The following is a 23,973-nucleotide window of genomic DNA, read 5'->3' on the forward strand; positions in this document are numbered from 1 at the left end:
TCCCGGTCTACTTCATAAAAATGAGAAACGGGTTCTAGGGCGCGATGGGGTTCACTTCGCCGACTATGTGAAGCTGTTAATATTTATTTGAAGATTTGTTTTCAATAAGTGTCAATTGTGTATGCTACAATTTTTTCCAAGGTGTGGCATCAAGTAATCACTAAATAAAATGAAATTAATGAGAGAAATAGAAAATTGTGAAGCGCGCGCAGGGATCAAGCGCGACGACGCTCAACCGCACACAGGTTCTCGAACAACGAAACATTAACACATCGCCGAGTACCTACCGAGGGCATGTACGCACGCACAAGCGCGCACACACACACACACACACGCAAACGCACGCACACGCACACACACACGTGCACGTACACACAAACACACGAAATCACACGAACGCGCACGAAAGACCACGAACACACACAACATAGAGACGTAGAACCACAACTTCCAAAAAACGGCCTTCCTCCTCTTCGTCATCGCAGTGCAAACGTCCGAGGAGCTTCCCTTTGAGCGTGGCGCGATTACAGCCCGGAGAAGCTGTGTTTCAAATGCGGTCATCAGCTGGCCAGCGTCGCTCGACAAGATTGTCGCCGACGCTTTAAAAGCTTTATTGTGTCGAACAAAACAGGGGAAGGGGGCGAAGCGATCAGAATGGGAAGCGGTGGGAGGATGGGGAGGTGGAGGACGGACCACGGTCGGTCGCAGCTAAGAGCACTTAGCGGGGCCAACGGATGAACGTACCTACTAACGGTGTAGGGGGGCGTGATGACGAGATCGCTTTGGCGGATCTCGTCATCATCTTTGCGGCGGTTGTTAACACCGTTCCTTCCTCCGCCTTTTTCGTGGTGTACCGACTCAATAGCGCTTGTAGTAAGAAGACGCTGTTTTACGGTGGTTGCCCGTTTTTCTTTTTTTATTATTGTTGAGTTCATGAGCGCAGGAAATTTCGGTTTCATGCCATCTGGTCTGTCAGAAATGTATTAAATATTTTATAAATTTTGAAAAAACAAAATAAGTTCTAAAAAAAAAATATTGACCAAGATAGAAACAAGTAGGTCTCCTTCGTCACAGTAAAGCGATGTGCTAATGTTTTTTCACCTAGTCGCAACACTGCCGATTTTTTCTTCATTGCTGTGCGAGTAGCCTTGAGTACTGGATTTGTAAGCGTATATTTTTTATGCCTTGAACAAAGAACTCCTTTTTCTAATAGGCTGTTTTTTTTTTCGTGAAGGTAATTAGTGATCTGGTCTTTTGAAGGTTATCGCTATGGTATATTACTTAATCGAGCGCTCTCAGAAATGCATCAGAAGTGCAACGCATGGCGTAGAAAAAAAAAATATTTTTTTATGTCTTCCGGTGCTGATGCTCGTCTTTAAATGCGAGCTTTCGCTATAATTTTACTTAAATGAACACGAAAATACCTGAGAATTTGTCATTTCGTCAAAGTTACACTGAAATGTAATTGTTAACAATTACATTTCAGCGCTTTTCTAACTAATGACTTACCGGTGCACTCTAAGAAAAAAAATCAGTTCTTGAAAGGTTCTTCGACGTCCCAAGACCTCTTTCGGCCCATGAGAAACGGTTGCGCTTCTAGCACTATCACCCCCTGGCGCACTGGAAAGGCAACTAGGCGATGGAGAACACTCTTACATCGAAAAGGGAGCTTAAAAGAGCCACGTATATGTTTTTCACAAAGAACCCTTCTAGGGGGGAGGGGCGCTTAGAAGAACTCCTTATGGTGCAAAATGTGGACACACCGAAGAACCCCTAAAAACTCTACGACCAGTTTTTTTTTTTTATTTTTTTATTGTGTGTTGTACAGATGAAATATGTAATCACTACGAGCAAAAAGAAAAAAAAAAGAAAAACGAACAGCGTGGCGACTTTCAAGCGTCTTGTTAGCCCTCCACGTCGAGTGAGATTGCGTAAATAGCCAATAAGGACTACGCGCAACAAAAAATCATAAGGCAAGAAGCTAAAGAATAAACCACGTCGTGGGTTTCTTAAGGCGGCAAAGATTATAGTTTCGAATTTATCACTGTTGCACCAGCGTTTCACGAGGTGATAGAACGACACATATGAACATGAATTTGTTTATATTGTAGGGTCCACAGGCGGTTACTTTGCTTATAACTTAAAAAAATCTTCACCTTAAAAAAAAAGAAAAAGATGTCTTTATTAGCACGAAACAACGCTGACATTTGACGCTGCTTTGAGCTCTAGGCTTTACCTGGCTTGAAATGGACAAAAGTTGTTCAATTAGCAGACTTTTTGTTTCTTTTCTAATTCATCAAAGCGCTTTGTTACGTTTCTCCTCTAAAACAACGTTCGCGGACAGCTTAATAAACGCAGAAGGGGTGAAACCCAAGCTTATTGTTATTTCTCCGCAACCAACGAGCTTCCGGCATTGACCAAATAAAAACGCCGTAAAATGTGCCACTAAGGAAAAAAAAAGTGAATATGAAAAGCCACGCCTTGCGTTGCGTAAGTTGAGGGTGATCGTCTCATGCGCTCTGCTATCTTTGTCTGCTGGGCTGTGGAGCGCCTTCTGAGCATGCTTTGTTGGTCTATTGTGCGGCATATCAGACGCTGCGCATGTGCTCACAGATCAGTGACTCAGCATTGCTCATCCGGGTGATAAGCGATGCAAAGGTCTCTACGGCAAGTAAGCGTTCTAAAATACGTCTTTGGCGCATCGCCCAAAGCAGAGGAGCCCACCAATGAAAGGGCACCGAAGAGGAATTCGTACAGAAGCTATGATGACCAGGCAGCCAATCTCGTGCCGTAATCTCTTGAAGTCGGGGCAAAACAAACTCAAATGAACGCGTTTCTTCTTTTTCTTGTTTGTGTGTGTGGGGGGGGGGGGGAAGGGGGGAGGGAGGAGGGACGGGGGTTAGAAGAGGGGAATAAATAAACGCACGAGGTGCGCAAGGACCAGACTAACTTGCACGCCGTATAGACACAGACGCAACCAAGTTTGTTGCGAACCTACCGAGGTTTCAGTTCAACCAGGTTCGATTTATTCTAAGTTCTGACTTACAGTTCGACAACTGCTCGACCAAGTTTGACCTTTTGCGCACAGGCGCACAAATTAAAAACTAGCTTACGCTAGCTACCTAGCGGAGAACAAAAAAAGAAAAAATTGCAATATTTGTGGGGTATATCGTTTCATTCTTTGAGATCAATAATTAACGAAAACTTTAAAGGTACATGTTTCTGCTTTTAGATTCAATGAGAATACATAATAACTCTATAAAATATAATATACGCCTAATTTATAAATTGCTTGTTTCCCAAAATTCGAAATCGTTGTGTCGAAAGCGAGCAACAATGTCCGTAAGTCGAGCTTTGTCGAATTTCGCTCGATGGTCGAAGGTTCGCCGAGGTAGTCGAACCTGAACATTCAACATCCCAACTCAAGTTAGACACAAGTTTTCAACGTCCCTTGCCGCAACGGCTCTCGCTGTGAGCTTCTGCTGCTTCCCGTTACGCGAGGCCGCAAACCACTAAGAACGCCGAAGAAGAAACCACGAGGGTGGAAGCGTTTCTTAAATTGTCCATTTGTCCAGCCGCAGCGGCAACGGCCCTCGTTATCAGCTTTCGTCGCTCGCCGCTTGGCGGGACCGCAGGCTGAGTGAACCCACGCACGCTGGGTACGCCGGGGCGTCTGTGTTCTTTTACGGCCGCGCCACTCGCAGCCAATAAGCCGCGGCCGGCGGCGGTAACTTATCGGAGCCTCTGGGCCCGAGTCGTCTCGAAGGCACCGCACGTCCCCAAAGCCGGAGAAGCGGCCACGACAAAAGCCACGGCGCTCGCTGTTCCACGGTCAAGCGTTATAGATACACCGATGTGTTTGGCGGGAGACGCCAGAAACGTACCGAGCCGGAAAATAAGACAAAAAAGAAAACACGCGCGAGGACATAAAGTAACAATAACAAAAAAAAAAAAAAAAAAAAGAAAAGCCTAGACACGAACAGAAACTAAAGTAACATCTATATATACAACGATGAAAGCGGTTGCGTCACTTTGTTCCGAGAGAAAAATGTACGACAAGGTGCCGAGGGCGTTTTATGTCTGCGGCTTGCCATTGTCCAGTATCAAGGTCCCTTCGGCAGAGTTTCTCCGGTGGTGTGTCGGGCGTGAGGCAATGTCGGTGCTCGTATTGACCGATACCTGGGTTATTGTATCCTTGTTTGTAAGGCGGCTCATTTACTGTTCGTAAGAATATTACACCGCTGCTTGCAGGAACCTGTGCGCGTGGGGCCGAGCGAGCGAATCTTATTGGCTACCTCCGCGTGACCCAGTATTTGTTTGCACAAAGGAACATTTACGCGTATATACCTGTTCTTTATATACTCGTACACTGCTCGACACTGCTAGCGAGAACAAGCTATCATTCTTTTTGTTCTAAAACCAAACTACTTTGGGCTAAGATAGTAGTGCTGATAATGCAATTAATGTAAAGGTGCCACCGAGCTGGACCAAAATGAGGATAATAATCCCTGGAGAAACGAAACAAGGGGGGCAAAGGACACACAAAAATCTCCAATCACAAATAGGTGACTGGTGCGCGACTGAAAAATTTTGCCTGGTCCTGGTATTGAATCAGAGATCTCTCCCTTGTCAATGGAGCGCTCTACCAACTGAGCTAACCAGGAGTTAGACGTCAGTAGAACAAGCGAGGTTTAACAGATGCCACCAGTTTAACACCAACAAGAATGAACGGCCTGCATTTTAATGTTATGATGATAATGCAATTACTGCAAAGGTGCAATCGAGCCGGAGAAGAATAACGATAATAATCCCCAGAGAAAAGGAACAAGGGGCACGAAGGACGAACACAAGCGCCCCTTTGGGGCACTAACCTAAACAGTAAAATTTCATACTCGCCAATATCTCTTCGAAGTAAAACGCAAAAAAAGAGCTAATTTGGTGTTCGCGCTGACAGCGTTGAGCAGTGTCCATGTTTGCATGTGCATGCTCATGTACGTGCGAGTCCGTGTTTGTTTGCGGTCGTGTTCACTCGCATGTGTATATGACCATGTGGGTCCGTTTGTATAAATGAACACGTGTGTGCTTTTTTGTTCATTGCCACCCCACTTGCTCAACCAAATATATTTTGCGCAACACGACGCCTACCCAACCCACGTGACTCAGCGAAACATATTGTCTCGCACGTGGCTCCGGCAAAAACTATTAGCCTGACGCGATGATTCCGTCATGAGCAAAGAGTCCAGTCGCCAGAGAAAGAAAAACCGACCGGGAGATCGAAGCCGGCCACTGCCAAATCGGTCGGTGCCCGCGTCTCCTTTCTTGCTGTGTCTGATACACAGACGGCGGAGGGCTACCTGAATATTTAACGCTCGGCGCTCGCCGTAGGGATGTTACGCTACGTTGTCCGTTCAACCGGCTTTTATTCATGAGCAGCTTGGGCCGGCCACGTATCTCTGCCCGGCCCCCGCACCGTGCTCGCCACACGCACGCACTGGCGCACGCACGGCCGGACTGCGTCGCTGCGTCTGGGGGGCCGCAATGGAAACCGGCACTGAAACTGGAACCATGCAATCAAAGCAAAACGTAAGGTAGAAAAAAAGGAAGGTGGCAGAGGCCTTTAGGTTTCACTTATCCGGATGAGGAGAGTGATGTCGAAGCGAGCCGATTTTTTTGCGGCGGCTTCTTGATGTTGCTTTTGTCCGCAGCAGTATCGGGTTCGTGTTGTCGTTGGTGGTGGCAGTCGTGGTGGTTGGGAAAGGGGGGGGGGGGGGGGGGGAGTTGTTTGTGAGAGTGTTGCAGCAACCCTTTGTTAAAGATGCAAGTTGATGTTTCTCTAATATTTATTTTTTGCGGTGGGCATTTTTTGTATTTATTTTATTTTGCCTTTTCGTCTTCTTTAAAAAAAAATAACGAAATCTGGGTAGTACCTAACGTCTTGTTTGTATAGTAGGCTGTCTGGCAAACGCGAGTTTGGTTTGCTGAGTAAATTGCATCGCTCAATGTATCTTGTATCCTTGAATCACACGAATTGAATCTACGCCTCGTGCTTCAACTTGTAGCTTTTTTTTGTCTTACAAGATGAACAAATATAAATGTGAGACGAAGGGTAGCAAAGAACATTATGCCACAGAAGCACGAACAGAAAAAAAATAAGTATACCCACATCGAACCTTGCATTTATAGTATTTGCTAATAAAGAATGAAGACTATAGTCACTGAGGATTTACAAAACGCAGAGCACCATCACTAAAGCCTGGTTCAGACAGTTGCATTCGACCGCGTTTGAATGCGTTACGGCTCTGAGAAACCAAGACATTTCTGCTGCTTTTATCGCGTACCAAGATGATTCCTTGAATTGAATTCCACGCTTTAGACGAAGCACAGATTTTAATGGTGACTCGCTTTCGCTTCTCGACGCAACGCAGTCAAACTCACTCAAACGCAAGTGTCTGAAACAGCCTTAACAGTATAAGAGACGCAGCCTTGAGCATCTTTTGATCGCTCCTCGGTGGATAAGTTTCCGGCATCGGCCGATGGGAACGACGTAGAACGAATCACGAAGCGAGAAGCGTGAGCGAACCGCAAACTTATTCTTCAACTTCCTCTTCCTCAGCTTTAATCCTCAACTCAAAAGCGAAACGAGAAACCACCTGGTCGTGATGTCCTTGGGCGCCGGATGCGATGGCTCTGAGCCTCCTCCGTGAATTGCAAGCACACCGTGGAACTTGTCATTCGCAAGCGACGATAAGTGCCATCACGGCATTCATTGGCCACGATCGTGAATCCAAATATTCGTAGACGGATCTGGTTGTTGGCGAGCGCATACGTTCGAGTGATGCGGTGGTGATCGCGTTCAGTGCGTGAGCCACGTTGTGCAGACGTGCTAAAGGCACCCCGCCGCTGCGTCACAGTGAAAAGGAAGAAACATTTCGAAGCGAAGGACGTAAAAACAAAACAAACAAATAAAAACAAATAATTTTGGCATTCTCCTGCCCAAATGCTTGCTTTTGGCTTTCTACCCTCATGTACTAGTTGTCTTTTTTGCCGACTAAGAGATATATGTGATAAGTAAAATCCCCATTTATACGAGACCAAACTTCATTTCATGGTCGATTTGTTAGGTCAAGCCCTGTTTTTTTTTTTCTCGTTGATTTGTCAATGATTATAATACTATAAGATAAACCAGAAAGCAAATTAACCAACAAATGAGGCTCAATTTTAATATTGAAATTGGGCGGGTTTATCACGGTGCATATACAAAGTTGGCTTGTTATGTTGACGCTAACATCTTTTGTCGAACCTCAAACGAACAGCTGGCAGATAAAGAAACACGGTGCGTGGTTTACTAAGTTCGCGCTCTTCGCTTTGTTGTTTGTGGTTCGGTGCTCTTTTCGACTAATTATGTAATATCGTTGTCGGCGGAGCGATAATGAGGCGCTCGAGACCCGCTCCCTTGTTACGTTTCTGAGACTGTCAATGCCTAAAGCGGCATTGACAGTCTTGCGAAGAGGGGAGAAGGTGATTATTGAATTTATTGCATTAAAGTTAGGGAAAGGAAAAGGGAAAGAGAGCTGGCGAAAAATTGGGCCAGGAGCCCAATATATATATATATATATATATATATATATATATATATATATATATATATTTATATATTTATACATATATATATATATAGGCCGTTGACATCAGCTTCGTTCAAAATCTATCACACACACGACTCACTTCGCATTCAGGTTGTGCTTTGTGTTTGTTTATAGTTGTTAAGAGTTGTTAAGGAAAGCTGACTCTACAAATATTTTCATAAACTTTGGTGTTTTTTATATATAAGACGTGGGCAGGCTATATTATTTTACTGAAAAGCAACAAAAGAAAAACAAACTATTAAATATTATAAAGTCAGAGAGCGCATAGTGTCGAATGGCTAGAAAGAAAGAAACATGAAATAGTGTGGACAAAGGAATACGGAGATTTAATAAAGGCGACGTACTCGAAATACGTTTATATTTCTTGCTCACAAAAAAAAAAAAAGATATGAAAAAAGAAAAGGTGCGGTATACAGCGTTTGTTGAGTACTTCGTGGCGCAATAGCAATTGCATAGGTCAGAGTGCTTGGCCCTGCAAATGTATTCGCACGCGCAATTGCTCTTAAACTAAGGACTCTCTAAAGTTACATTCATACGTTAGTGAATCCAAAGCCACTTTTAGAGCGCAGCTCTTAGACGCCCGTTTCCGGCTTGAGGGGCGTCGGTGCCGGCGTCGCCGTCGGTGTAACCGCGCGGTGCATTATGGGTAAATTTCCCCGCTACATTTAGCGGAAAAATATCCCCGCTAAATCTAGGGGAAAATTTCCCCGCTAAATCAAGTGCAAAAATTTCCCGCTAAATCTAGCGGACAAATTTCCCCGCTAAATCTAGCGGAAAAAAATGAAAGCCGTTTACAACTCCCTGCAACGCCGAATTAGAGCGCAGCTCTTGAGGAGGAGGAGGAGGGAAGGGTACTGAGGGCCACGTGTTCTCGGGGGGGGGGGGGGGGGGGGGGGGGTCACGGAACAGCCCAGGTCACGTGAGCCCCAAAGAAATTTTTCTGCTAGCTTTAACGGGGAAATTTTTCCGCTAGATTTAGCGGGGAAATATTTCCGCTAAACTTAGCGGGGCGATTTACCCATAATGCACCACGCGGTTACGCTGACGGCGACGCCGCTCAAGCCGGAAACGGGCGCCTAACAGCTGTGCTCTAAAATTTTCCCGTTAAATCTAGCGGAAAAATTAGCGGAAAAATTTCTCTGACGTGACCTGGGCGGTCACGTGACCCCACCGAAGTCACGTGAGACCCCAAGGTCACGTGACCTCGGGGGGGGGGGGGGTTCACGTGACCCCCCCAAGAACACGTGACCCTCAGTATTCTTCCCTTCTCCTCCTCAAGAGCTGCGCTCTAATTCGGTTTTACAGGGAGTTGTAAAGCGGTTTCATTTTTCAGAGCGCAGCTCCTAGGCGCCCGTTTCCGGCTTGAGCGGCGTCACCGTCGGCGCAATCGCGCGGTGCATTTTGGGATGCGCGGCGTCACTGATGCCGTCATCAGTGACGTAATAGTGACGTCATTGGCATCGTCATCGGCATCGTCACTGATGACGTCATCAATTACGTCCTGATAACGTCATCGGCATCCGCATCGTCATCATGCCTGATGACGTTATCAGTGACGTCGCTGATGACGTTATCGGCATCCGCATCGTCATCGTCACTGATGACGTCATCAGTGACGTCACTAATGACGTCTCGGCATCCGCATCGCCATCGTCACTGATGACGTCACTAGTGATGAAGACGTCATCAGTGACGTCACTGGTGACGTCACTGATGACGTCATTGTCACGCGACCTCGTACGGGTCACGTGACCCTCGTGAGGCGACGGCCACGCCCCTCGGAGGGAGGAGTAGCAGACGGGATGAGGAGGTGAGGAGGAGGGAGGAAGGATGTACCTTCCACTCCTCCTCCTCCTCAGGAGCTGCGCTCTAATTCGGCGTTACAGGGACTTGTAAACAGGTTTCATTTTTTTTTCAGGTTCCAGAACCGTTATGCACTGACAACTCCAGTGAGCATATTTGTAGGTTCGTTTTCTTCACAAGCACTGGAATCTGCGATTGTAGTACGCGGTCATGAATAAACAGACATTCCTATTTTCAAAACAACGTGCATTGGTCACGTTCTGCTGCCATTGCAACTTTTATGTTGTATATTTGGGAAAGTAGAAACAGTTTTTTTTATTTGTGATCACACCGGAGTTGCGCAATACCTGACGGCCAGAACGTAACGTTGACAACCAAAGTATGAAAACGCAACGCTTATGTAAACATTAGTTGTTGCTGGTATAACGCAATCATCCGTTACACCAGTGGTTCTCAAACCTTGATGTTTCGCGGACTCCTTGTGTATCGGAGGAGATAATGGAGGAGCCCGTTTGTGGTGAGGGGAAAGAAAATATATAGGTTAATTATGATAGCGATTTACTAAATGGATATATCGAAGGGCTAGTGGGAAGTAGACTTCTGTTATTGACATACACACAAGCAAATCCACCCGAAAATTGGAACGTTTCTTCTCAATCCGAAAAAAAAAGATAATTTTTATTGCCGGGCTTTACTAATGAGTCAGGGCTAAGCGGCCCCCCATTTGAAAACCACTGCGTTACACATTAAACTGTGCTTTATGCGTGTCAGTGTTTAGCGAACTCGCATTATTAATGAACACTGATTGGATGAATGATGCGTAGCGCTGAAACCTTTGAATTGGGTGGCGACCTGCACAACCTAGATAGTGAACACTGACTGCTAGAGACAGCGCCACCTTATACATACTAGAAAAACGAGAGATTGCTCGTGCGTAGGACGTTAAGTGTATTTGGAAGCCCATCGTTTTATTGAAACGAGAGGGTGTTTCACGTTTTATATTCGCACTTTTGAAATCTTTAGGAAGACCAGACCTGAGACATACGAATGATGTCTTATTTATAATGTGCATTGTTATAACAGTTTGCTTCAACCTTTTCTATATGAACAGCAATATTAGGCGAGACATCCTTTATCGTTTTATTGTATATTACAAACATTTCAAAACCGACTTAAAGGCTGAAATTCATGGAGGCTGAGAAAGATCGACGACGTTTGCCCGGTGGCGTTTGTTTTTGCGCGTGGCATCAAAACAGCGACTGTTGCGCCGCGGGCAAAGCGAACGTCGCACGCGGTGTTCTTCGTTGGTTGTATGCCGCATGTACGCACCCTGGAGTCTAACCTTAACGCAAGAACATTTATGTGTTGCTGTCTAACCTGATCGCAACAGCGCTTACCTGCAGTAGTACACTTTAATACACGCTAAATAAATAAATCTGATAAATTTCACGTGTGATTGTGTAGCAATAGGAAATAGTCCAGTTCTGAGAAAGAAAAATAGAATTGTCAAATACAATTTTTTTTTGGCTGCTTTTAAACACATTGAACTGAAGTCTACCTTCGGTAGCCTCAATGTGGGGCTAAGGAGAGCTCAACCCCAGGAATGATCGTTTTTTGACATGGACATTTTTATTTTATTTTTAGCGCAAATTTGTAAGCTCTTCACTTTTAAACACCCCCACAAATACAGAAGAGTCCCTAAACAGATGCGAACCGCAAGCGCCTCTGTCGAACGTCCAGTTTCCAGCACGCGGTCTTTGCCTTCCGCCGTGCTTTGGCTCCGCATGCGCACTCGAGGCTCTTGAGACGCTGATGCGCTACCAAAGGTGAAAATTGCTCGCGCTGTAGGCGGAACAACTGAAACTCCTTCCTGCCGTTATCATTCTCTGAGTAACAATATAATTTTTTTTTTTATCCCAAAGCCTCCCTTACGCGCACGCCCCACCGCCGTTCTCAAAGCACTTGGGAGGCGGTCGACGCTCTCGCCCGCCCTACCTTTAATCGAAGCGCAATCAGAGACGGGACACTCACCCGCTCGGGCCGTCGGATCACGTACCGAGCACGTAAATGGTATCCCCTTTCGCCCAAGTCCACATCGCCGCGCTTCCTTTCCATAAAGGGCCCAGCAGATGACCATCGCTGCGGGACACGCTTAGCGCCCCCGTTTCCAACGCCGGCCGAAACGCACCGAACAATTTCTTAGCGCATCGGAGGTAGCCGTCGCTGCGGCAATTATCCGCGCCCACGGCCGGACGCAGATTGCACGTTAGGGCCTGCGCTCTGACGCGGTGCACCGTGACTCTAGAGCGCATTGCCGGTGCAGGAGGGGAGAGCGGGAAGCTTTGGTGCGCTGCAGCCACTTAACTACGTACGACGTCGTTGGTGCGACGTTGGTCACGTGTTGGCTGGCGAGGGTGAGTCGTTAGCGTGAGAGGAGCTCGTTTCTTGGTGGGCAGTATTTTGTCCGTGGTCGTTGCGCTCTGATGAAAGAACTAATATGATGGATCTGTTCCCCCCTCGTTGACGTTTTTATTTGATGTGGCTTCGTTGTTGGTTGTTTTTGTTGCTGTTGGGATTAGGGCGCGCGGATTAGGTTGTTGAGGTTGAAATGCGATCTAGGCGTGTCTTAGCGGGAGTGGTGACTTTTTGCTAGGCTGACTCGCTGCTGTAATGTCGCGCGCGGTACAGCACCTCTAATTGCTCGTCAGAGCGTGCACTCTGTTATAGACCCTGATTAATTTGTCTAAAGCGTAATCAGTGTATGATGTACGTTATTGTCCCGTGGTTTATATAGGTGCTTTCGTAAATGTGTAAATGGCGTCAATCTCCCTGAACCCTCCTTCGTTCAGATGTTGTTTTCTTAGCGTTTAAAAAATACACTTAATATATACCCATAGCCTCCCCTATACTGACAAAGCCTTGCAGATCGCCATGAGACGAGGCCGCCGAAAGTGAAAAGGTAGAGCGGCAGAGAACGGATGAGAGGAGAGTCATGTAACGGGCGCCCCGCTGTGGCGAGACGCTGAAACGCTCTTCTCCCAAGCCATGGAATGTCCGCTCATACTCCTCGCGTTTCTCGTGCGTCTTCGCCGCTGCAAAAGCTGTGCGCTCGCTACCAGCTTCCCCGAGAAATGCTCTGTGCTACCAGATCTTCGCGCTCCAAATCAGCGACCGGGCGCTCTATGGCTTAGTTGTCGAACTGCCAGGCTTTGTGAGTATAAAGGAGGCTATGATATATCACGTATTCTAACAAACGTATTCTAATAAGGTACAAGTAATCATAATCTTTGTAGTTAAAACATTAGTCACTCGAAGAAAACTATACTTGTGAATGTGATGTGTTTTTTTATATTGGATTGGTCATTAAAGCTGTTAAAGTAGAATATTAGAAATTGAAATTTCTTATAGTATTCGTGTTAATGATGCCCCTGGAACAAAAATGAGTTCAAAATTACCCATAAAATAAAAGCTTAATATTTTTGTTATTTGATCATTTAGAATAAACCCTTTTAAAATTTCGCGCTAACGCTAGTTCTCCATTGCTTGATTACGTACTCTGAACAAGTATTGGACCCGAGTGTGGACGTCAGCATTCGGCGAGGACACGGATCCAGTCACGCGCTTCGTGTCCAAGCAACGTTACTTTATTAACATTTGAAAGGGTCTGTTGTCCAGTTTAGTAGAATATGCCATGTAGGCTTCGATAGCTAAATGTATTTCCCTTGTTCTAAGGAGCATAGTGCCGACGCGCACTACAAGGGGAAAACATTTGTTATGAATGTTATTATATTTTTACCAATATATAAAAAAATAAACAATGAAGCTTCGTCTACTTGCTGACAACCTAAAATTAATCATTTTATGAATTATCGATTTCAAATTATTACTTAAAAACTCAGTTATATCTAAGCACGATGCTCAGCATGTATGTCGTGCTCCCAGTAAATATACATCTAAATGCTGATCATGATGTAGAAAACCCGAGACTAAGGTAAAAGCAGGGAAACGGTGTCGAAGAAGAAAGACACGGGAAAAGAACGTCGCAACGCTGCAAGATAAAATAAAATTGTACTTGTGCTTATTACACAACGCGTTCTTTAGACGTTAAGATAGTGCGATAAAAAGAAATGAAGAGCTCTAACTAAATTTTGTTTTCCGGTCTTAAGCTCTTTTCGTGGTCTTAGGTTCCCCGCACTAAGAGTAATATTGGGGAGAAGATTGCTTTAAAGGCGTCCTTAGGGATACAAGACGCCTGTAGAGCGTGCTTCACGGCGGTTGTTATCCTAGTGTGGGGAAGCCACATTTACGAAGCCAGTTTATGCAATGTTTTATGCTTGGCTAAACATATCCGACTAAGTAAGTCCAAGACCGTCATAGTCATATGCTTCTGCTGTGTTCGCTGCGACTGAAACAATAGGGCAGGTGAGTAGTGTGACTGGTGGTATTTAGCCTAATTAGTAGTTGCGTATCGAGCCGTAGCTTGGACAACCAATGCGACAAACAGACACTGGGTGGCTGTTTGGTAGCTGGTGTAGAAACCATGGTTGCCGAATATCTAGTAGTATTTTGAGGGCAAGTAGGAAGCCTCCCAGAACCTTGAGCACCAAGCGCTTAGTTTAAAAAAATGGTTCAAGCCGGATGAGGACATGCTCAATTGAAGTCAGGATATCATCCACATCTTTTGCAACCGGGTATTCAGAATATTGTTAATACCGGCGCAGCGAAGGGGATTATAGAAGTTAAAGAAAAAAAAAATTTTTTACAAAGAACTGGAACGGTGTGTGAATTTTGACAGCAAACAAAATTAAATTTGTAGAACATTGTCGAAAGTGTCTACGATGCGCGAGACGCGCTATAGAAAAGCTTTTAGATTGAAGACACGAGTGTGAATTGTGTTTCCGACCCAAAACTTCAGAATTGTTCACTATTTATATTAAACAACTTTACCGGGTTGTGGGCAAAAATTGGTATTCCTTCTCAATCAAAATATCAAACCCTTTCAAGTAAATGAAATTGAACAATTTCACAGCATCTTTTTTTTATATTAACAACCAGCAAGTCGTATAACGAGACACAGCATCGTGAGAAGTGAACTCACAGCCTTTAATATATTTTACATAATCACAAAAATATGACGATGTATATTCGTAATTTTAATTTTTCTAGAATAAAATATACAGTTATTTTGAAACTATTCATTGGTCTATTTAGCGTATATTACTCCGGCAATGTTTCGGAAAGCGGGGTGCATGCACTGCAGTCGCATCTTTTTAATAGAGTGAATAATCGCACTAAACAAATCAAAGTTCACGTTCTTCCGCTAAGCGAAAAGACAACAAAATGAGTATAAAAAGAGACTCCTTGGAAGCTTCTGACGTTTGGTGAAGCCCATTTGATAACCCTGCCATTCCTAGTATACATTCTAAAGGTGTATAAATTCTAAAGTGATATACGGGAGAGGATTTGAGACTGCCGAGAAAAATATTTTCACTTGTACTAAATTAGGACACGCGTGCCTGTTCATTTTGTTTATCTCCTTAGATATGTGTCGGTTGCTTACCACACACACGCACACACACACGCTCAAGCACACGTACACGCACACACATCTAATAATAGTTGAGTAACGTTTAAAATGTAAGGGCATTCTCGCTAGTACTCATGAAACCCGATGCAATTTCCAATTTGTTGAAGACAAAAATTTTCTCGATGTATCTAATTTACGTAAAATATAACAAAGGTGAAGCTTTCCCATACATAGTGTTTGGGGAAAAAAACAGGTGAACATGTATCCGTCTCGCTAGTAATGTTCCAGTTTTTAGACTAATTACTAAGGATATGGTAAAGAGATCAATTTTAAATTAATATTTCAAGAAGGAGGTTGGTACTTGGCAGAACGAAAACACGCAAAATTGAAAGGAAATGTCACCGGCTTTGAAAAATTGTATTTTAAAACAATTGCAAGGGTCTTGTGTATTTTGATCCCGGCTTCTTGAGGAAAACATGACGTTTCATTTACACATTGCTTCATAGATGTAAGGGAGGTGAAACAGAAAAAAATCTCTTTTTGTGATTAACATTCTGTTAAAGTTCAGCGAACAAAGGTCGTACGTCTCTAGCTTCACTAAATATGTGGCTTCATTTTTGTGAACATAAAATATTTTGCGAAGTTTGATTTTTGTTTAACACAAGAAACCTCATCTGGCGTGCAGTATGTCATCGAATAAAAATTTAGTATTTCGAAAAAGCTGTTCGTAGAGCATAATTTACGGCACAGTGAAGCACACTGACGAAAAAAGTTCGGCTGACAATTTGAATGAGGATGTAGGGACTCCAATTTTGTAATAGTTCGTATTTATCTTTGAAGCTTTCGGGTCATGCGACTGAAAACATTATGTTTTTCACGCAAAAAAGTGTTGTTTGGAAATTATCTGCGTGTTGTGCAGGAATGGGCAGAGATACTCCAAAAAGTATTCGTGAATGCAAATACTGACATACATGTGTTTTAAGGCTCAAATACCGATATTGAGATACATTTGTCTTTTACGCAAAGGGATATCCCTGTGATACTTCAGCAGAAACGGCGATAAAGTATTCCGGAATACAGATACTTATAGAAATACATTTGTTCCCAAATGGTGCTACGCGAGGAGGGTGTAGTTTGTGGCGAATGCGAATGGTAATTTATGCTTGTTCTCCTTTCTTTGTGCCAATTTATGCACTACCCCTTGCCTCAAACTCTTTATTTATGATTAATGCCGCTAAAAAAACATGTTACCCCCGTTGAACCACATAGTTACAGAACGGTAAAGGCTGTGTGTCATGCTTGACAAAAGGCGTCTCATCGAAATAAGCCCTATTTTGCCGTGAGGGTGCATCTCAAATTGTCGTCTTATATGCTTCGGAGTAACCCATGGTGTGGGGAGAATGAACAACAGGGTCGTACTTTTTCTCCACTCAACTCCTTTACAGCGTTCGCTCTGCTAAATTGGGAACAGTGGAGGACTTTGCGAGTGTAACTTTAAACCGTAGTTTTTCTATTATGTCGGTGACTGAGTTAGATTATGTTATCGGGCGGGTTCATGTTATAAATTCCGAAGCACTTTGCACTAAACATGTTTTTATCCTTTAAATTTATCTTAAAAAGGGCAACAAATGTAACGAGATACCTAAGTCTGGCGAAGTATCGCGATACAAGCGATACATTGTGAATGTATTTCACTACTGAAATACAAATACATTTTTCAAATGTATCACGATACAGAAATACAGGTACTTCAAAGTATCTCTAAGATACTGTCGCGATACATTTTTATCGCAATACTGCTCAGCCCTGGTGTTGTGTTATTAAATTGTCTTGGGATTACCTAGAAACGTTTTATATTTTAAGCTTTTTTTTTTTTGCGCGCGTTTGCATTGATTGATTATGAATTTCGTTATTATATTAATCTGAATCAAGACTTCTTTTTTGCTGAGGAGCATACGTATTTGTGAGTGAAAAATAAATATAAAAATACAAAATAAATACCGAAAATGTAAAATTAGTGTTCTGCAGAAAATTATTGAAAATAATGTGCTCATATGTAAACTGCTGCAAAACGTACCTTTTTTTTAAAAAAAATGTTGTTGCGTTTAATTGCATTATGATCTAGAGAAGCACAAAGAAAAATCAAAAGATTTTTGTTTCGGCTTTTCGTTTTGTACCTGGAAGTGTACAAGGCTAAAGGGAAAGCGAGAAGATTGTTTTTCAAGTGCCTTTAAAAATGTGTGAAAATTACGACGATAATTAACATATTTGTTATAAATATAACTTTTCTGTTTTACTTCGACTCCTAGACTAATGAACTGAAACAACCGAGCGGATTTGAAGCTAGAAATGGACGAAGTCACTCGATCACGCGTCAAAGCGTGACTCAGCCCAGAAATCGGCTCACCTTGAGCAAAGACGATGAGTAGAGCAGCCACGGTCACCAGCACCACAGACACGACGGGTGCTCTCATCTCCGAAGAACGGAAAGTTTGTGGCTCGTAGTCCTCACCCCTACTCTCCGCAACGATTTTCCCACGGCAACGAATGTCTTCCTTGCCTCCTTTCCCGCAGCACGTCCACCAAAAAAACAAAACAAATCCGAACAAAGATCTCTCCCCTCTTCCGAAATCACAAACTCTACACAATCGCTCACAATTCGCGCTTTCGTACGACGCGCAAACTCCTCGCGTGCGACCGAACTAGCTCGAGGAACCACGCGCACCGTTCTGTTCGAAGAGAGAGGCTGAAGTCTTCGCGCTCCGAACCAACTTCGCTCGTGGGCCGCGTGGTCGCGCTTTCTTTCTTTTCTCTTGTCTGCGAGTTTACGGCTGGTTTTTTTTTTTTTTTTTTTTTTTTTTTGCGTTCGCTCGCAGTGTGGCGCGCATGCGCGAAAGTCGGAGGGCCCGCCCACCCACTCCTGACGGGCGCTCGTGGCGCCGCGGTGCGGTCGGGATCCGGACCCGGTCGCCCGCGCGGCGTCGATGGTAAACTCGCTAATGGTCGGTGTATGTATCGCTCCGCGCATTTATTAGCCCGGACAGCGGATGTGTGCTCCCTCCGCATAACGATTCTCTTGTCGGCTACGTAGATAGGTTGTGGGGCAAAAATAAGAATAAAAGAAGAGCGGAACTCAACTGGTAATCGAAGACGCGAGCTTGTTGCTCCCCCGTCGACTACCTACATGTGGAAACAAGTTTCACGATGACAGCCGTCATTGGCGAAATTTCGTAGCGGATTTCCGAGTGTCTTTTCTGTTCGGTCGTCCGGGCAGAAAAGTTTACTCGTCGAATTTAACGGATGATATCTGCAGAAACTCAGCGTGGAAAATTGTATTGCTGAAAATTAGCGGAACGTAATGGTGTCACCTGGAGTCACATGACATCATGACGGGACACTATGACGTCACGTTATGATGTCCCGTGAATCTGGGGCGTCACGAGACAGCGTGACGTGGCATCGTGATGTCCCGAAACGTGATACTGTTATGACGTCACGTGACACTGTGTGACGTGACGTGACGCCGTGGTTAGAGTGCAGTGAGACTGTGTGTGCAGTATGTGTGTATTGCCTGGTCTATCGCTGCTGTTTGTTCGCATGACACAGCAAGAAACTGCAATTTTTATACCTTTGGTTGTTATCCAGTCATACGTAGTTTGCATAATTATTTATAATATGGACGCACTCGTCTCGCTTGGCTGAGAAATTTAAGTAGCTGGTTATTTTATGACCACGCATTTACGAAGAGGCGACATGAATGTTCCCTGTCATCCTCGCATGTCTTGTGATGAAAAAATCGAAACAAGTTTCATCGTCCAGCTTGTGTGGGGAGCTATCAATAGGGTTATTATTTGTGAATGACTGATCAACATTCCATTATCTTTATCAGGTAATGAAAATGCTTCAAAGCAAAGGAACACATTTTTCTAAACTCTTGTACTCTATAGTGCGCATTGGTGGTTGCTCAAACTGATGAGATTTGTTATCTATAATGTGACGTTTCAAGAAAAATAAAATAAAATATTCAGACAAAGTTGTGATATTAAAATATGGCTTTCGCGCGTCCTTATTTCAATCATTTTCAGAGGTTCACTTATATTAACTTTTTTTTTAAAAATCAGTTTAAAGGAAATGTGAGCTAGTGAAAAATACCGCTGTTGGTAGTATAGCTGTAGTGGTATCAATCGTGTATGTATACCGCGATACGTGGTATACACAAAAGAGCGTCTCAGCTGAGACCGGGTGAAAGATGCATTGCAAAGGCTGGGGCGTGCGAGCGTCTTGAGACGCGGCTTGAGTTCCGTTTGGCTCGTGCGCTCACTTTGGCAGTGCTTTCTTTCACGTCATCCCTCTAGTCGCGCTGCAGTGTCGCGCTTAGGTGTGACTTGACGAAAGTGTATCGTACTCATCTCTTGCCATGCGGCCTGAGATCGGGTTATATTGGGTTGCTGGAGTGAACCAGGAGGTTGTTCCTGCTCGTCAGGGCCCCATGGCTGATTCTTGCGTTCATAACATCAGGGAGCACGACGCGATAAATTGTATACTCTTAACCGTATGAAAGCTTGAAACTAATTGTAATTATTTTTGACCAATAGACGTCAATTGACATGGCCTGTGTCCTATATATCCAACGAGGTTGAATATCCCGTGGGTTACGTGAGAATGGCTCTCACGTAAATTCAAATTTAAACTAGAACAAGATTCAGTCGCAATTCGACCTTCCTTCTCGTTAAATTGTTCGTTCGGCGGAATATTCCAATGTCTCAAATTTTAGCGGGTAATATATATATAAAAAAAACATTTTGGAAAGAATGCCTATCAAACTGGAATATCCAACGAGATGGAATAATCAATCGGGTCGAAATGTTCGAGACGTTGGAATATTCCGCCGAACGAACAATTTAACGAGAAGAAAGGTCCAATTGCGACTGAATGTTGTTCTAGTTTGAACATCCAACTATACGGAAGGTGTAAATGTGTCAAAACATTGAGCGAGTTTCAATACTCAATGGAATGGAGGATCTAACTACTCAGAACATCCAAAACGGAAGAAAATGTAACCAAGAGGACCGAGGAGTGCAATATTCCCAAATACACAAGCTCGGTAAAATGCCCCTTAAGACAAAGAGTTCATCGAGTCTCAACATCTTACTTGCAAGGGTGGTACCCTACTCATATACGAAGAAATAAACCCCTCATGGTTTTTTCAAGCTTCTAGTTCCAGGGCCATCCTGCCCAAGTTAGCCCAGAATATAAAATAAGCACATCGTCTTCAACAGACAAATACAGAATTGGGTAAAGGAGGCCCCTGTGAAGCAGGCGGGCCCAGGTTACCCAACGGTTCACTGTCTGATCGACCAAGCTCAACCGGGTACTGTCGAGTTAATGTAAGCATTACATTTGTGTCTACTGAGACTGAAAACCAGCAAAGTGCTATACATCGAACCTTATTTTTTTGTAGCTGTAGGCTGCTGAGCATGTGCTGCGATCAAAATGGCCCGCTAAAAATACAGCCTGTATGTGTATAAGGAGCTCTGCCTTTTGTTGGCCTGGAAAAACAAATGTAGAGCAATAAAATAACATCACATAGTAATCCTCACTGTATTGAATTTCTAAATAGCTATTGGGCTTTATTTAGAATATTTAGAAGTTCAACCTTTCTGTTATGCGAATGTGGACAGGTGGGCCGGTTGTGGTAGTCCAGGCGCTAATGGACCCCTTTGAGTTTTATATGACTTTCCTAAGGTCGTTGCCTGCGCTGGTAGTTTTGATTGGATATATACATAGATGCATGGCCAGTTAAAATGAAGAAATTGTGCGTTCAAAACAAATACACAGGTTTAGGCAACATCTTCAACGGTAGTAAGTACCTGACCTTTATTTTTAAGCAAAAGAAAGCGACGAACACCATGGAACAATGCATCAACTACTAGTAGGTTCTCACAAAACAAAACGAGCAAACGTTAAGTTAGGGCACAGATCCGTACTCAGTTTTTGATCCCGCGCTTTTTATTATAACTTGATGTCCAAAAAATAAGGTTTTTGATCATTTGATTTTATGAATATTGATTCCACATGCTCTCCATGCACATATTCACAAATATAAAACTTTGCGTGCATCACACACAAAAAAGTCAGTACACCTATTAAGTGTCTATTTTCTTTTTTTCATCTCAACATAAGCGAAAGCAAATTAGTCATTTGTGTTTAGAAAGGTCGGTTTGCCTTTGAGGTGTGGCGATATTGGTTTACTCGGTAGACAAGAAATCTTGACAGTGCAGTACCATCGCTAGATTGGAGTCCTTAACGTGCATCACGCAATAGCGATACGTAAACGCACTCCGGTACGGTGCTCATTTAGATAGAAACGAGAAGGGAAGGGAGGGGGGATTAAACCCGAGATTCCTGGGTTCTTCGGCGAAGGCTTTCGCTTCACATGCTCTGAGCTGCGGCGCTGTGATTTGTATGCGCTCTAGAGATGTTCACGGCTTTTGCGCACACCAGGGACGTTGTGACTTGTATGTGTTTGTCATGACATATTCAAACCATCGAAAAATATTATAGCATGGTACTGCAATGGATATTTCCAGCCCAGTTTGTTTTTTTAATATGTGATCCGAGGGCTTGGCATGCATTTTCGCTTTATCTGATAGTATTAGAATATTTACCCTTATGGTGTGTCAGCTATTGTAGTGCGACAGCATGAATGATTGGTATACCTGTGGGTACCGGTAGATGAGTAATTTGCTTTGGTTTTGGTATTAATAATGCTTTTTTTATTATAGTTTATCCTGCCATGAAATGTGGTATTATAGATGACAACAAACCTTTCGTTCCCCAACCTTTTGCATTTCTCAATCTTTTCTTGCTACAATTTTTTCCCGAAATGTGACACACCGACTTGCTCTTCTGATTACTGAGCAATTTCTTTCTTTAATTTACCTCTCGAGAGTGACATGCGAGGGAGCGTACTCAACAACGCTGTCTTTGTAGCATATAAATTTTACGTCAGGCCAAATAACACGCCCAGCGAGTTTGTATATTCAAAGAGACGAAAGGTTAAATCAAGAGAGGACATTCAACGTGCCTAATTATTCAACGTGTTTAAATGTTCAATGGACGAAGTTTTCCTCAATTATATATTCAAGTTCCTTGTAAATTGACATCAGTAAGTCGTAAAGATCTGCATGGGTCTCGGTTATTTGTTTACAGAGCACACTCGTTGTTTCTTCTACACCCAAAACTTCTCCACATTATTAGTTTGGGTTGACCAAAGTCCCGCCTCAAAAACCAAAATAAAAACGTTGCATGGCGTCTCGCAGAATCGCGCTCGATTTCGAAAGGAACAAAAAAATACGAATTACGGGGGTAAGATAATAACGTTAGCATAAAAAATCCGGTAGAACACCAAACAAGAAGTTGGAATCGCATTTTGTGACGCCTGACTAAACGAGGCCGCTAATGCTACGGCAAAACTAGTTTTCTCGTTTCCAGCGACGGACGCATACTTATATGGAAACATCCGGTCACAAAACAAAAACCCGGCGGATGTATGTGGTACCATCAAATATAAAAAAACACTATTCAACTGAAAAAAAGAAGAAGAAGAAGATATCTCGAAGGAGCAGGCTCCGGTGAACTCTCTAGACGAGTCTTGTTGTTCATTACTGCCTTTTCAACGCGTTGCAATGAATTTCTGATGAAGCCGCAAGAAAAGCCGCGTGCTGCTAAATATTTAAGCGCTTGGGATCTCTCATTTCTGGAGAGCGGCAAAGCCCTCTTGAGCTTGAGTGTTCCTCCGGGCTTGGGCAGAGCCGTTCGCAGCGCGTGATTACAACATCGTTGAAATGTATCAGCGTTGAATGCTAGGGAGTGAGTCGGTTGCTTAAAGTACTGTAAGGATTTACCTTTCTTAGTTTGGTTTGTGACTGGGAATGCGTGTTGGGCCGGGTTCAATGTCTTTCTTTCCGCTCAGCGTCTCGTGGATTCGTAGTGTCGTCGTCGTCTTTGTTGATGAAGGTTGGGGTACGTAATTTGAGAAAGCAACTCCAGATTATGCGAAGTATTTGAACTCAGGTGTGGTTTTGCAGATACCCTCTGATGTTGTGTGACTCAATTATTTAAAAATGAACTTCGAAGGAAACGAATGCTCAACTTAGTTTGTCAATTTTTCGTTACAGTTCTGCAGTCAAATGTTGCAGTCTCCTGGTCGGGTTTTATTTCATAGAGGCTTAAAAAAAAGCATGCGATGCATGCCTGTGTTGTTTCTGAACTGTGAATAATAAAAACGCTTCATTAAGTTTTGGTACGGGTATTTACATTTTATTAGTGCCATTTAAGAGCTTTTTTTTAATCGACTCTGGTAAGTAATGTTTACAACCGACCTATACTCTCTTTCATCTCAAGAATCGTAGTAAAAAAGTACGGCTTGTCGCGGAGCATTTCTAATTTCCCTCTTTATGCTGAGAATTGAGATATATGTAGGTGCATTTTAGATGAGGTATATGTTACCGTATCAAGACGCACACGTTTCAAACGCCAAAAGCCTTCTAAGAACTACTTTGTGCGGCGTATGAACATTGAGCAAACTTTACTTTTATCTTGAAGTAAAAACGGATATAGTCAAAATGACTCTATTTATGATTGCAAGATTAGTGGCACAGGTGGAACTATGGCCATAGTGTGCCGAACACAAGTTTCTCAAGAAGCCCAAGGAATATCTAAGAAGTAGTTAAAAGTCACTGCTGGATTAAATAGCCAACTTTCTTTGAAGAGTCAGAGACTCGATGAAATGGTACTAAAGATTTGTCACCAAGTAAAAAATATAAACAGAACAGAAGGCGATTTCTAAGAAGTTCAGGGGAAGCAAGATCGGCGTTGAGCGTCTAGACATCTGCAGTGTCATAAAATATGCACTTTGCCGCAGTTCTTACGCAGTTTCATATCCTACCTGAATTGCAAGTACAGATGAGTCAGATGGTAGTGACCATTTTGTAA

At 43.5% G+C, this 23,973-nt stretch overlaps 1 protein-coding gene across 2 annotated transcripts in view; it reads right to left on the reverse strand.

Annotated features, from left to right (window-relative positions):
• LOC115333216 overlaps nt 1–17,764 on the reverse strand; it is a 224,461-nt gene extending 206,697 nt beyond the window's left edge. For both annotated transcript variants that reach the window (XR_005715861.3, XM_029995860.3), the window contains exon 1: nt 17,384–17,764. Coding sequence is in view for 1 of the 2 variants with exons in the window: in XM_029995860.3 (XP_029851720.2) it covers nt 17,384–17,450 (67 nt within the window). In the remaining variant the exon portion in view is untranslated. The remainder of the gene's footprint in view (nt 1–17,383) is intronic.
• Nucleotides 17,765–23,973: the final 6,209 nt, after the last annotated feature.

Source organism: Ixodes scapularis, unplaced genomic scaffold (genome assembly GCF_016920785.2).
Source record: "Ixodes scapularis isolate PalLabHiFi unplaced genomic scaffold, ASM1692078v2 PGA_scaffold5__190_contigs__length_132052651, whole genome shotgun sequence".
In the NCBI taxonomy this organism is placed as follows: domain Eukaryota; kingdom Metazoa; phylum Arthropoda; class Arachnida; order Ixodida; family Ixodidae; genus Ixodes; species Ixodes scapularis.